This window comes from Paralichthys olivaceus, chromosome 8, assembly GCF_024713975.1.
Source record: "Paralichthys olivaceus isolate ysfri-2021 chromosome 8, ASM2471397v2, whole genome shotgun sequence".
In the NCBI taxonomy this organism is placed as follows: Eukaryota; Metazoa; Chordata; class Actinopteri; order Pleuronectiformes; family Paralichthyidae; genus Paralichthys; species Paralichthys olivaceus.
The window spans coordinates 9,967,646-9,982,440 of NC_091100.1; the positions used below are offsets into that span (position 1 = coordinate 9,967,646).

At 37.8% G+C, this 14,795-nt stretch overlaps 2 protein-coding genes and 1 long non-coding RNA gene across 6 annotated transcripts; 1 reads left to right on the plus strand and 2 right to left on the minus strand.

Moving 5' to 3' along the window:
* Positions 1–718: 718 nt before the first annotated feature.
* On the minus strand, positions 719–7,273 carry cfap97 (cilia and flagella associated protein 97). 4 transcript variants are annotated; one of them, XM_069530206.1, is made up of 5 exons: positions 4,987–7,273; positions 4,502–4,776; positions 2,300–2,441; positions 2,108–2,150; positions 719–1,506 (listed from the first exon to the last, which is right to left on the minus strand). In XM_069530206.1, exons 1-4 carry the CDS (start codon positions 5,831–5,833, stop codon positions 2,125–2,127), a joined length of 1,290 nt encoding a protein of 429 aa, XP_069386307.1. In that variant the 5' UTR covers positions 5,834–7,273; the 3' UTR covers positions 719–1,506; positions 2,108–2,124. The 4 variants fall into 4 exon arrangements, with proteins under 4 accessions (XP_069386307.1, XP_069386306.1, XP_069386304.1 ...); XM_069530205.1 differs by having other exon boundaries at positions 719–1,509; XM_069530203.1 differs by lacking the exon at positions 2,108–2,150.
* Positions 5,730–7,370, plus strand: LOC138411157 (uncharacterized). The gene is made up of 2 exons (XR_011243804.1): positions 5,730–5,871; positions 7,160–7,370. It is a non-coding gene; the product is annotated as an uncharacterized lncRNA (long non-coding RNA).
* A 1,486-nt stretch (positions 7,371–8,856) lies between these two features.
* On the minus strand, positions 8,857–14,515 carry ufsp2 (ufm1-specific peptidase 2). Its single transcript, XM_069530201.1, has 12 exons — positions 14,407–14,515; positions 13,730–13,811; positions 12,491–12,674; positions 12,325–12,391; positions 11,958–12,112; positions 11,639–11,831; positions 11,281–11,427; positions 11,032–11,196; positions 10,813–10,937; positions 10,635–10,711; positions 9,788–9,912; positions 8,857–9,688 (listed from the first exon to the last, which is right to left on the minus strand). Exons 1-12 carry the CDS (start codon positions 14,407–14,409, stop codon positions 9,602–9,604), a joined length of 1,410 nt encoding a protein of 469 aa, XP_069386302.1. The 5' UTR covers positions 14,410–14,515; the 3' UTR covers positions 8,857–9,601.
* Positions 14,516–14,795: the final 280 nt, after the last annotated feature.

The window sequence follows — 14,795 nt, forward strand, 5'->3', positions numbered from 1 at the left end:
CATCTTTATCCTAAAATGACGGATGAGGTAAGAAGTACCTGTATTAAACCTCCTTGGAGTAAATAAAAGTTGACACAGTGGCTCTTAAGTAAATGGCAGCACATGGGGAAAGTGTAGCAAGAAATGCAAATAAAATTTAAATAGAATCTAGAATGTACAAGTAATATACTGTATGCAATATAAGGGTGTTTTATAAATGCGCAATATAAAGATAAATGTGGTGCAATTTATAAAAAATCATTTGTAATATACAATGTGTAGCTGTCTTTCTTAGATTTTGGATTTTAGTCTTTGACCAGGGGTCTTGATGATATTACTACTGTGACAGTGTAAAGCCAATACAATTAAAATATGGAGAAAATATCTATGATATTTAAACCGAAGATGAGGCTTGCGCACTGATTTTCACCTCTAACAATCTGTTCATACATATTGGAGCAGTTTTTCTCCAACACCTGCACTTTTGACAAAAGTAGGAGAAAGGTGTGTCTCATTTTAGTAAAAATATCCACACAAACACAGAGAGATTATATGTTCAGGTTCTAACCAAGAATCCATTAAAAATATCCTCCTGTGTTCTGGTAGTTGGGCACACAAATGTTTGAGTTTAGACAATGAAAATATCCACCATTCCCCAAGATGAAAATAACACACTGCTTACTAATGGCAGTAGCAGCATTTTATTTTATAACTTATAATATATTCATAACAACTAAGATTCATTTTTATAAAACCTTTTAATTTTGTTTATAATTCTCAAGCAGAATTTGAAGAAATGTGAGAAATTGCTGAAATTAACCAAAATGTCAGTTACTGAAATAATAAATAAATGTATAGTGTTATTTTTGAAATGTATAATTTATAATAACAATTGAAGTGAAGGCAATATTTTCTTCATAACTTACTGGCAAAGCCACAGTTGAAATATTAGCCTGTATAACAATTTCATCATTTGCTCTATTTCAGCTTAAAAGAGCAGAAAAAAGTCCACCTTCTTTATCAAGCAAATAGAATAGAACTTGAAATAAGAAGCCCACAAGAGAACAGCAGGAAATTCTCTGGAAGATTCACTGCGAGTGAGGGAGCATATTGATGTTTCTAACACCCATCAGATGTAAAGCTGACAAAAATTTAAAAATTAAAATATTTGAAAAGCTGTGCCATACACAGAATACACCAACGACGATGTCAAGAATGATGAGGGCTGATGCCGGTTTCGATTTGCTATAAACAAAAACATGTGGTCCCCACGGTGGTTCTTACATGTTATGCCTGGCCTCCTGCATGCTCTACGCAGCTGCCAACCCTCACCTGAGTCCTCCGGAGACCAGGGAATCTCCTGCTGCGTTCTTTATAAGTGAAAGGCAAACTCTGGACTTCATGTCTGTAAACGGCTTTAGCTGTTGCACCATTTGTTTGACGTTGGTACAGGCGTGCTGTCGGAGTCTGTGGGGATGGAAACTGCTCTGGAGCTGTGGTTGGTGGAAGTAGATGACCTTGGACTTGCTGCTGCACAACAGAAAGATATGTCCTAATTACACACTTATCAATACTTAATATTGTTAAAAGTAAATTTAAAAAAAAGAATTTCTACATGTAACATTTTAGCCGCAACAAAAAAGTGCAGTGCTGGTTAAAACCCACACACACACATCAAATTGCCAATGAGTACCTTGGATTCTACTTTGCAGTTTACACAATAACGGATAATTCTATAGTAATGCTAAAAAAATCACCTCTAAATATTCTCCCAAAACTCCTAGAGTGATTTAAATCAACAAGTAAATGTTTTTTCGATGAGAGTAGGAGCTTCAGCAAAGTTGTTAAAGACTTTTGTTTCTAATCCGTCATCCACAGCGGCTTCACTCTGTCTGAAAATCTTAGTCTTTATTAAAGTTCTGTATCTGTAGCTATCTGAAAGCATCAGATTTGAGCAGTGTTATGCAGCACAGTGCCACACGCTGGTTCTCTTTGAGATCAGATCTCTCAGGACAGATGTTAACACCAGGTCTGAACAGGGTCAATGACTCCCTGTGAACCTTCTATTGAGGGATGATAACCCTCCACAAGGGTTGTGTGCTTAGGTGGTAAGATGCTGGGAAGTTACCTCACAAGTGGCTTTTTCTAAAAGTGATAATCTCCTGACCCTCCTGGTTCAGTCGTACATATGAAATATGTAAATGAGGGAGAGATGGACAAGAAATGCTTGTTTTTTAAAGTGTCGTGTGGTTATGTGAGCAGGTACTCATTTGCCAATTGTATTTTAACACAATAAAGTTGTCAGAAACAAATAACTTGCCTGCTTTTGTTCTGCTGGTGGACGTGTCTTTCTTTGGAGAGGGTCGATTTCGGTTAACAGGTGCTCCAAAATATGATGCTAGTAGCTCTGTGCGACACAAACCAGGTGTTGGCTTGACAGACTCCAGTCGCTTCAGAAAAGCCTGCAAGGAACAAATACATTTCAGTTGAGAATCTATTCTAAGATGTATTGTCTTATACCAAATTCTTCCACTCAAAAGAGGTTCACAAACAACAAAGAAAACTCAGTAGAGCTCATATCACTACGAAGGCTCGACAGACCCTTAAAGTCAGTCAGTGTCTCTGGCTGTGTTATGTCTGACTTCAGACACAAGACTTAAATATGAACTAAGACTCACACGCAAGAGTACGATATGAATGCTGATGATTTCTAGCAAAACACTGTTTATTTACTGACCCATTTATATTTACTGACACATTTATTGTAACTTTTAAAAAGCATCTATATCATTTCTAAATGAAGAAATTAAGCACAAAATAGCCCTATTGTACGAATCACAATCAAATAAGGCGAAAAAATATATATCTGGTACTTCACAGCACAAAAAAACCAAACAGCATGAAACAAAAACAGTGTAGGCAAATGGCTGAATGTCATACATGCAGTCACACACCCACATGCATGCTGTGCTGTGCAGAAATCCACCAGTAAGCAAAAACTGTCTATGAAGCAATGTAACCAGCGAACTGCTCAAGTACTGAAGTTCACAAATTTTCCAAAGAGCTGCTGGTTTTTACAGTCACTGCAGACACTGTCACCTACTGCTTTTTCCAGCTCTCCCCTATACAAAATGAAGTACTTTGTGCAACTGACCAATCTTGAAAGTGCATAACTAATTCTACTTGTGCAGGACACATGTGTGATGTGTGGGGTGGATACACTAATCACACGGCAGATTCAATTACTTCACTCTAAGAATAGAGAAGGCGAAATGCACAACGTAGAGAGAATCAAGAGGAGGAACAGTTTGTCCTGATAATGACTGGCACTGATTCCTCTATACAAAACAATATGGACATATTTTCTACTCAGTTAAAATGACAAACATTAGTGACAATAAAAGAAAAGAATGAAGAGTGTTCCCTGCTTTCATTTAGTAACAGTAAAAAAATGGTTTCTCCAAAATTAACTTGCTGAATTAACACTGCTACTTGTCTGAGCCTGTGTTTTTATGACTGCGTGGTCAAGCACAGTGAATATATGAGGTGAGGGGCTACAGCTGCAGACGCTGAACTGTCTTTTAATGTCACTCTGAGGCACTGCGGCGAGCCCGCCACCTGCTGCCATCTGTCCAAGTCCATCCGTGTCTGCTTTCAGGGGTGACACTCAGACTGACACTAACCAGATAACCCCCAATCTGACTGGTATCCTTAAACATATAGTCCAACATGTTGCCTAAATGAGCCTTTCACAGTTTACAACGATATTAACAATGCAGCAAAGATTTGCATTTACATTATATATATTATTATATTTTTCAAGAAAAATTCTGTTGATTTTTTATTGTAGTTCTATATATTTTTTCCACTCTAGTGACACATATCACTGACTAAACTTGACCTATCTTTTCATCTCATACATCACCCCCATATATTCTATGATATTTGGGCAATTTGCAATTGTTTAATTGTGGTAAATGGACTATTTTTTATATAGCACCTTTCCAATCTTATCAACCACACAAACTGCTTTACAGCAGTCATTTCTATATGCAGCACAGCTGGAGGTGCTGGGGATCAAACCACCGACACTGTGGCTAGTGGACAACCCTCACTACCTCCTGACCCACAGTGCCCATATATTAGGAAGATATTACTTTTCTTTAAATAATTCCATTGAGATCTAGATTTCTTTTGCAAAACAGACAAGAGAAAAAACCCTCTGGAATTCATTCCATATGGTACAAAGATAGAATTTAGTTCTCTGCTTTTTGCCAGACCAATTTTTCATATAGTTCACAGTGATGAGTATGCAATGGGTTGTATTAGAGAGATACAGGAATACATGCTATTTGCAAAGGGTGGAAATTTGACTCTATATATAGATCTCCTTCCATGGATCAGATGCAACTGATGTGTGCTGATGATCCCAGGGAACCTAATTCTAATAAATACGAAATACATATAAATCATGGAGATTTATATTAGATTGATGCCAAAAAACAAGAAAATGAACGCTCACCAGATTCTCCCTGTCGATGCGTTTCTGTTCCCGCTGTCTGTTAATGGCACTGTAATTAAGGCGAATGGCAGATGAGTTGCTGGTTTTATTGGTTTCCTTCTTCGCTGTACTGTCTGGTCTGGAAGAAATACGTGACAACACCCGAAGCAGTCGCTGGTTCTCCAGACCTATGAGGCGGGTTTTTTCGTTGATGAATGAGTAGTTCTTCCTGTTTTTCTGAACAGCATAGCAGACGGCCACTCCACCTCCAAATTGACTCTCTGAATTGAGGGTGACTGATCGATGAAAAGGAGAATGTATTTAGAATAGTATTTTCATTTTCTTTTACAGAGTAACTGTGTTATTTGCAATGTTTAAATGGCCTTTTATTTGTCTCAAAAGTGAATTAACTTAATCTGAGGCATTTACTTTTATGACTAGTACTATACATTGTCCCAGCTAAATAAAGCGATAAATAATTTTGTGATAATAGTTTCTGAACTCACACTCATCCACATCCTGATCTGAGTCCTCGTTGTGATGTGTATCGCTGAGGCCACTGGAGGGCACACTCTCCTGCCACTCCTCCGCCTCTGTGTCTTTCAAGTCCAAATACTGCAGAGGGCTGATGTCAGGGGAGTAGAGGGAGCTCACATCTGTCGCTGTATAATCTGACTCCTCTGTATATCTGGTGGGCATATCCCGAGATCCTGCTGAGCCCACTCTGGCCTTTCTCTCTCGAGGAGATAAAGACGACTTCATGGAATTGTGAGAGGTGCGCGACCTACTACTATTACATCTAGAACAGCTTTCTGAGTCTGCTTCCTCAGCTGAAGTGGGGGATGGACTTTGGCTGCGCCATTTTCTTGTCAGGTTTTTAGGAGAGTGTTTATTTCTCCTTTCCAAGTGTGTGGCAGTGGATGGCGAAGCTTCTTCTTCAGTTTTATTTGGACTCTGGTTATACATGTCGCTATCATTCACCTCATCTAACAAAGCCATGAATGTCTTATTGGGTCTTTTAGAGTGCTCACTGTAATCTTCCTCACTATCACTGCTGATACTGATGCCTTTTTGTGACATAGAGGCAACAGATGATAGGTCCGAAACCCTTTGATTATTTTCTTCCTTTGATATATAGCTGCTCTCTTTACTTTCCCCACTGCTTCGGTTGTTGTTAACTTGTTTTTCTGTCCCATCAGTCCTCTGGGACAAACCATCATTTGCTTTTTCAGTCTGTTTTGCTTGAAGCTCATGCTCTATCATTTCCCCTCCTCTGCTGATGCTACCTTCATCAGCATCACTGTCGAAAAATGAATGATCCACCTCACCTTCAACTTCACTGGGGTTGAACATGACTCGTCTGATCTCACCCACTGAACCTGTCTGAGAGTGTGAGGATGAGGTCTTTGATGTCTTTCATGTCATTTAAAGATTTAAGAGAAATAGTTTTCCATGATTTAGGCCATTTACAAAACATTATCTTTACTTCATAATACAGCTAACCATAGTGGTCTCTCATTACTTCCACACAACATGACAAAACAGTGATCAAAAAACTTTTGAAATAAATCCACAACAAAAAGTCTAAATTACTCTCCCTAATATGTGAAGTATCAGTCTACAGTTTTCAAGCTGCACTTATCACCAATATTACAACACATTAAAGTCAGATTAGCAAAATAAGAATAGATGCAAATGTTCTCTACAATAGATTGCAGGTTAAAGCTTAAATGATTTATCAGAGTGTTAAAAAAATATATATATTTGTTACATTTTTAAGGGTAAATAATCTATAATAATATCTATATTTATATATAATGATATATATATATATATGAGTGTGCTTGATAGAGATGGATTGTTTTGATGGTTTAGGTTTGGCGTATTATTGATGATATATTCTTTATGAAGGAGAAGCTTGATTAGTTACAGGCAGAGTAAATTCACTTTATTCTGAGTTTGTTTTGTTTGATTTATTTTCTGTTTGCTATGTTTTGTTATTATGTTTGTTGGTCTACAGTTGGTGGATGAAAATCATTTGTTTTTCAAAATATTTTAATAACAATCGTTTGATTCACCTTTCAAGCAAACATGCAAAGGGTTTGTTGGTTCAAGCTCCTTAAGTAATTGGAATTTCCCATTTGATCTGTTTAATATGGCACTGAGTCAAGTTGTATAGCTTGTTTTGTGCACACGACCTTCAAACTTAAAAGGAATATTCACCATCTAGTCCTATTTTCTCAAAAATAAGTTTCATATCTTTAGTTTAGCGTCAAAAACAAACCCAAGCAGTGAAAGACATTGCCTCGAGACTGAAATGTAATTCTGTCATTAATTTGTAATTGAGGAGCTTAAACCTGCTAACACATTGACATAGTCTTTAAACTGTGTCTAACTTGAATGAATAACAATGAGACAAATGAAACGTTATTAGTCATAAACTGTGACCAATGTAAACTGAGACGTATTTGTAGAAAGTATCACTAACATATTAACTACACAGCTGTTCACCGAAGAAACACAACGGGAAACATATATTGGACGTTGTAATGAGGTTGTTAGCAAACTAGCTTAACTAACTCCCCCAGGTTAGCTAGCTTTAGCGGTGTGGCAGCGATATTGTACCTGACGTGGAGAGACAGACGGAGTTTGACGCTATGTCTGTGTTCTTCTCCTCAGACACGATGTTTCTAAGAGAAGACGAACACACGAACCTCAGAGCTGCGTTAGAAACCCGCTCGTTGGCAGAGAACTACTGCTGGATGCTGCGAGCGCGACATGGCGCCTAGTAACAACATGTCGTCACTTCCTAGCAACGGTTGCTATGCGGCAGTAAATGGCCAAGAATAAAACAAAATAAACAAATGAAGGTTATTAGTTTATTTTTATATATGTTTTATCTCTGTTCGTAATGTATTTATATATGAATATATATTCCTTATCATCAGTGTCTTTATTTAATACAACTATTCTATAAACCTCTTTTTATACCTTTTGCCAGTTTTATGTTTTTTACAGTTAGTCTTTGTTTTATTGTAGCCGTGTTCTTATTAATCTATCTTATTTCATTTATTGTAAAACCCTTTGAGCTGCATTTTATGTATGAAAGGTGCTGTATAAAATAAAATTCAGAAAGGGTAAAAGAGACTAATACCCTTCAAAGTAAAAGTTCAGGAGGCTCAAAGTCTATTTGATGATATAAAGTGGCTCATGAACAATACAAAAATCCAGACTAGTGGGTGACCCTGCGCTGTAGCTGAGAGAGTCATCATATATTTCATCACCCTATGTAAACCAGAATGTCAAGAACTTTATTAAATAGTTCTAAAGACAATTGGCCAAACAATTACATTTTTCTACGATGCTGTGACTGTATTCGAGTGATCTCAGACAAATTCTTTATTGAACATTTATCATTATACAACGTGAACAACTGCAGATTGCACGCAAGATGAGGGTCACATTTACTATAATATTTACTAGAAACCCAAGTCATCTAAATTCTAAATATTAGAGCTATTCTACCTATAAAGATATTTGGAAAATTACAAAAAGAATGAAATCCCAGTGTTTAATTGTAGCCAATTTCAGATTTCAATGTCAAATGAATATATCTTAAACATTCAATCTATAATTTATGATATTGAACCTGCACAATTTGTTTACTCATGCATTTATCAGGGGTAAAAGTTTGAACATATGAGTTTTACGTTAAATGTAAATTTGAACTCATCTTAAATGTACTCTTGGTCTTTCTTTATAAACTGTATAATGTTAATCTCACATACAATTTCTTGTTTGGTTTGTTTTACTCTGTGAATTTCTTTTATTTATAAATGTATTTTCATCCAGTATATTGAGTGAAAAACCAAGTGACAGCCTTCAACATATTAACACAATCTGGGTTTTAAACAGCCAACAGGCAACCTAACATTGCCGTGATTTGCACTTACAGTCAAAAGTAAAACTAAACTAAAACTATTTAAACATACATAGGAACAGAAGCTGTAGAGGAACAGAGAAGAGGTCATTTAGTTTTTCTGTGGGGATCTATTATTCCAAAGTAACTGCTCCCTTCAGTGCATCTCCATTAACAAGGGAGGGGATTATCTAGAGGCGCGTCCCCTGAAATCACAATTTGTCATGGTCTCCTCCTAATAACGTAGTTAGACCTAGAAGTGACACACACTAATGAAATGCCGATGTCCTATGACAATGGTCCTTGGAGGAATCTATCGTATAAACCTATGTCTGGTCACTGTCATCGAATTTACATGCCAATGCATGATGGGTAGAGATGGGGATTGAATGGGGGTATTACTGCAACAGTCCCACACAATCAACCCATGCATAAGAAGCCACAAAGAGTGACAGTGTAACATTCAAGATTTTTTTTTAATCATAAAGTTCACATTTCTTTATGTCTGTTGGTGAGAGGAGAAAAGCATAAATCTGACTCTGACAACTGACTGGTTGTGAAAACTCAATAAAAGCCAAATGATTGTTTTCCAATAAAGTCAGAAAGATCAGTGATCAGGCTCTAAAAGCTTAAGAAGCAGATTCTCTACGACCAAATTTGTCAGACAGACACCTTCGCGTGTTTCTACAACGTCCACAGCAAAATAAGGATTACTGTAAAATAACTGTTATTCATTCCACCATAAATAAATCAATAACAGTAACATAAGAATAAGACTGAGGTTAGATTTCGCTTCATTTTTATCTCATCTCATAGTTGCTTCATGTTTATAAATGAATACCAAGAAATAGTCCTTAATTGTGATTATCAATGAAAAAAAGATTCAGTGGCTAATGTGTTATTTAACTGTGATAGGACTATAGCAATATATTTTATTGTTTATTGAATTTCAGAAACTCATAAAATGCAAAAAAAGATTGATATTAAATAATCAAGAGTACTTGAAGTGCACATTATGATGATTAACTCATCTTTTTAAGATAGATAATTACATCTATATATTTAGTTGTGCCTTTTCAGATATTACTCCAAATTGGCAAAGTTGGACACATTCCTATAAAACAAACAGGATAAAGTGTGACTCCATAGGTTTTCCATATTCTTTTCCATATGAAACAATGTCCATGAGACAGGCTGTGAGCTCAGATGATCTTTGGCCTCTGAGGCAGACACAGATTATAATACGCTGTTTGATCCCAAAAGTCTGGTCCTTTCCATCCGCACCAGCCCTGTGGGGGATAAGATTCACAACAAGGTCAACACTGTACATGAAGAGGTCTTTTGTCCCACACAGAGCAAACTACAGCCACTGTGGAAGCATGTGTTACCTTGTCTGTGATAACCTGCAGGTCTTCTGCTCCTGTGTAATGTGGATCTAGGATGAGATAGCGGATCTGTCCGGTGGTCTCGCTCCATGTCACACCCAGAATAGTGTGAGCTAAGACTCCCCCACCTGCAACACAGCACCAACTGTTAACAAAGCTCTGATTCTGACAGGTTTACTGACTTTGTTAGACACAACTAAATAATATTGTTACAACAAAATATTGGCTTTGAAAATGCAGAACCCTTTCATCAATAAGTCAGCAATATCGTATTTGCATTTAAGGGAAATTTGTTGTTTTAATGAGTAGTTAGTTAAAATCTCTTAATTTATACAAAATCTATTACACAAAGAATTACATGTATCAAATAAGCATCACTGTTTCTCTTATGATCGTTGAGATTATGAGGATAATTCACCCTGTGTTGACAAATGCTATTAATGAAACAAAAACAAGCAAAGATCATTGAAAAGCTCCAAACAGATACTAAATGTGCCTTGTGGTGATTTGAGGGATTAAGATGTTGTCTAGACTCAGGGATAAATAACCTGTCAATCAATTTTGGTCTCACAGAAGGGTCCAATCTTGTATTTGGGATTGTCAAGGTGACCAGATCCTTAAAACAAAACCCGGATCATAGATTTTGTGTCTATAGATTATAATGTTAATTACATTGTTGCTGTAAACTGCAGGTATGATGATATTATAATCTTACAAAAGATATATAACCAAATGTATAATTTACACAATAGTAAGCAATAAGTTATAACTATGTGCACGTTGATTAAGTTAATTCGAACACAAAATGCTTATAATAATAATGATAACAATAATCTGACATTCTGCTCACCGATCATGATCGGAGTTCCTTCTGTAAGGAAGTGGTTGGCCAGTTCTCTGCCTTTAGATGCCAACTCAGAGCCTTGACTGAAAAGTACACAGATTAGCTGTCAGATAAGAAAAATAAAAGTGCCATTTTAACTTTATCACACACAAGGTGCTAATATGTGTAATATATGTAACCATACCTCACAAACATGATCTTGGAAGTGACTCCGAGCAGCTGGTTCAGAACCGCCTGAACTTCTATGGATCCGATCCACTGACGAGATCCCACAAAGGACGACTGCTTGTCTCCAACATCCACTAAAGCCTGTAAACCAGAGACCAGCAGATATGCAAATTAAAAACATTTAAGTAAGACAGGTATATTTTCTATTGTGTTGAGGTTTAAGTCACAGATGTACCTGTTGGATCTCTTTGTGAGTGGGCACAGGCTGCTCTACAAAGCCTTGCTGCTGGAACCAGGAGCAGATGGTCTGCAGGGAGCGATAAGCACAGCCCCAGCCATTGTCATCCATACGGTCCTGCATATAGTGGTGATAGCTGTAGATCCCCTGGACCAAGTACACCTTGAAAAAAATATATACTATTAGGATTTCTATTCGATGCAAATTCCTTGAGGAGACAGAGTGTGACATGGTAATTAGTCGTACCTTCCCATCATCCACGGTAGGGTGTGTAAGGACCAGGTGAGGGTTGCGGAGGTAACCGTCTTTGTAGGGCTCGCTGGGAAAGTGGTACGCATTGGCTCTTCTAAAATAAGGCCTGTCATCTGCGAGCTCAAACTTTTGATGCAGCTCCTACAGAGAGAAATTTCATACAGAATTAATTTACAAATACAAGCTGGAGCTGAAGCTAATCCAGTGGCTGCTGGATAAATAAAATGTTGGACTTTCTGTATCTCATTTCTCCCCTGGATCTTCACCAGAGTTGAACTCTAATATCAGGAGATTTAAAAGTTGCTTGCCAGTGCATTATAGATTTTAAGGAAACTCAGTCAGAGGTTCTCACCTTACGCTGAGTCTCTAGTTGGCCGTCAGCCACTCCTGCTGGGTAAACCACGGTCACTAGTGCTTTTGGTTCTGGAAGAAGGAAGTGCAGCGGCTCAGGGACAAACAGCGTCGTCCCTTTCATGTGCCGAAGGGTCACTTTCTCCATCTCACATAGCTGGTGAGTGAGTGCTTCCACAAGATGCTTGCAGGCACTGCAACGTCAGAACAAATATTGTTAACAGTGAGAAACGAGGGGTACTATGTTTGGTGTATAATATTTAAAGAGTCTGATCAGTAGAATGAATAAAAAAAATGTTTTTCAAATAAATAAAACATACTCTTTGATTGTGTCGTCACAGCTTGTGCAGACAACACAGTCCATAGGAAGAGTTGCTGACAGGAAGTGGGACTTCTGGACTGTTCTGCTGAGGATGGGAGCTGAGAGGGGACCTGGGTTTGTCACCTCCATCATCAGGTGAAGGTTTATGACACTCTACATGATACAGATACAAATATGGGGGAATGTTCAACACATTAGGACGATAAGGCATTTTCAAATATCTGAAATTATCCTGCAGCTACGGTGTGGAAAATAAACTTTAAAAGTATTCTGCAGTGTTCCAGCAACATTTCTGATCTATTGGGACATTATTACTATTTCTGTCTTGGCACTCCCACACCCTTCTCGCTGTTAGAAAAACTTACCGCTGCTGAACTTCTCTTGTTTTTCTTTTTTCCAGATTTCTTGCCAAAGCTCTCCTGCTCATCTGACCTACAGTGAATAAAAATAGAATTTACTGTGCTGCTGATGAACAAAGAGACAAAACTACAGACTAGTCCAGAAGATCAACAAAAGCTGTAACTGACTCACTGTATCCACTGATGTAGGTCTTCACACAGTGTGTCTGGTGTTATGTCTTCAGGTGTTACATTTATGCCTTTGTTTGGCCAAATAACAACAGGGCTGTCACAGACTGCGAGGACACAGGATTCAGATTTCACCTGAGAGCGAAGGGTCTCAAATGTTTCTGAGATCGCCTTGTGCATCCGCAACACTGACATTGGGACAGAGAAAGAGACAGTGTCATTTTAACATTTAAAGAGGATGATGTGATAAAGATAACGTCTGAAGTTACTACACATATACATTTATGTATTTACAGTTTGTTGTTGTTTTTCATGGTTTAGTAGAGACTCCTCACTTAATCAAGGGGAAAGACATTTGCCTTAAACATATGGAAAATGCAGCAGAAGATTGTCTGTGTGAGAAAAGTTTTACGACAACAGGGAAGTGTCCACAATGTTCAATCGAGGGATATGCCTGGGTAGAGCATACCCCTGTATGCAGGATATGATGTATAAAGTCAGCCACGAAAAGTGTTTGTTGTTTGTTTATAGCACATCCACACCAACATCAGCCCTTATAATCAAACGCTCTAGAATCTCTTTGTCTTTCCAAGTTGACAGCAGACAGGAGATCTGTGAGCGAGTCACCTTAATGGTCCAGCATTTAAGATTTAGGTGAAAGGGATCTATTGGCAGAAATTGAATATAAAATAATCCTAGTGATGTTTTTCATCTAAATCGTACGAATTGTTGTTTCTTTCCCTTAGAATTAAAACTTTATATTAACATGTGGAGCGAGTCCCCTCTGGGCCACCATGTTTTCTTTACAGTAGCCCAGACTGGACAAACTAAAATACCTTTTAAGTTTTTAAGACAACTGAAGACTACCACAGGGTGAGGTGAGGGGTATTCAGCTGCAACATGCAACTTCACCACTAGATGTCACTAAATTCTACACACAGTGAACCTTTAAAAACCCGTTGGTACATTCAGAACAAGTTTATTATAATATGTAAAATAATAATAATAATAATTGACATAATCTATGTAAGGACAGCTCCAATTACATGATGGCAAACCAGGAAGATTTCCTCTCTCAGTATTGGGACATTTACTTTACTAACAGATTTGACTACATGTTTCCCCACTGATGAACTTCCTCCCATGCATATAAGATCAGATAAGATAAAGATTTGTTGCAGAAAAAGAAACAAAAACAACAGGAGGGAAGTGAACCCTGAAATAAAAAATTACAAGTCAGTACCATCTGTGGAGTCCAGGTGACATCTGAGCTCCAGCTGCCCTCTGAGCCGGAGGATGGTTCCAGTGAAGGAAGGAACAAACACCTGAAGAACCACATGGAGGTTAGCAGCCTGACACACAACCAGCTAAAGACAATCACCTGCATTATTAGTATTTAGTGGTAAATAGAACCTGATGAACCACAGAGGAGAAGTTAGCAACATGACACAGAACCAGCTACATTATTATTATTATTTAGGGATGAATAGAACCTGGGGAGCCACAGAGGAGAAGTTAGCAACATGACACAGAACCAGCTACATTATTATTATTATTATTTAGGGATGAATAGAACCTGGGGAACCACAGAGGAGAAGTTAGCAACAGAACCAGCTACATTATTATTATTATTATTTAGGGATGAATAGAACCTGGGGAACCACAGAGGAGAAGTTAGCAACATGACACAGAACCAGCTACATTATTATTATTATTTAGCGATGAATAGAACCTGGGGAACCACAGAGGAGAAGTTAGCAGCCTGACTCAGAACCAGCTACATTATCATATTTAGCGTTGAATGGGAGCTGAGGAGCCGCAGCGAGCAAACAGTGACGAGTAAAAACAGACTACTACACTAAACATAATTTATCTGAAGCAGCTCGCTCCTCAGTTTGTCTCTAAATCCTGTAAACTCACCATGGTGGAGTTGAGTCCAGTCACTTCAACATCCGGAGGCTGACATGTCTGTTTGAGGAAACCTCTGACGTGTCAGTCATCGCTGCATCCTATTGGACCACACCGGTTCCACCCACTAAGTGCTGCATTCAGAGTAGCTCGTTTTTTTTGGACCGTTTCTCTCTCCCTTGTTATTGAAGATCAGCACTTATACTACACAGAATAACGCAGTTTCATCACGTTTTAAGTCTTAATAATGGAAACATGACTTTGAAATTTTGTTTATAATGATAGACATATCATACAAGAAAGAAAAAGTAGGAATAGCACCAATATATGGCGTCATTTGTAGATTATTACATAATATTTCCCCCAATAAATGTAGTTGTTGTAGAAACAGATTCATAAAG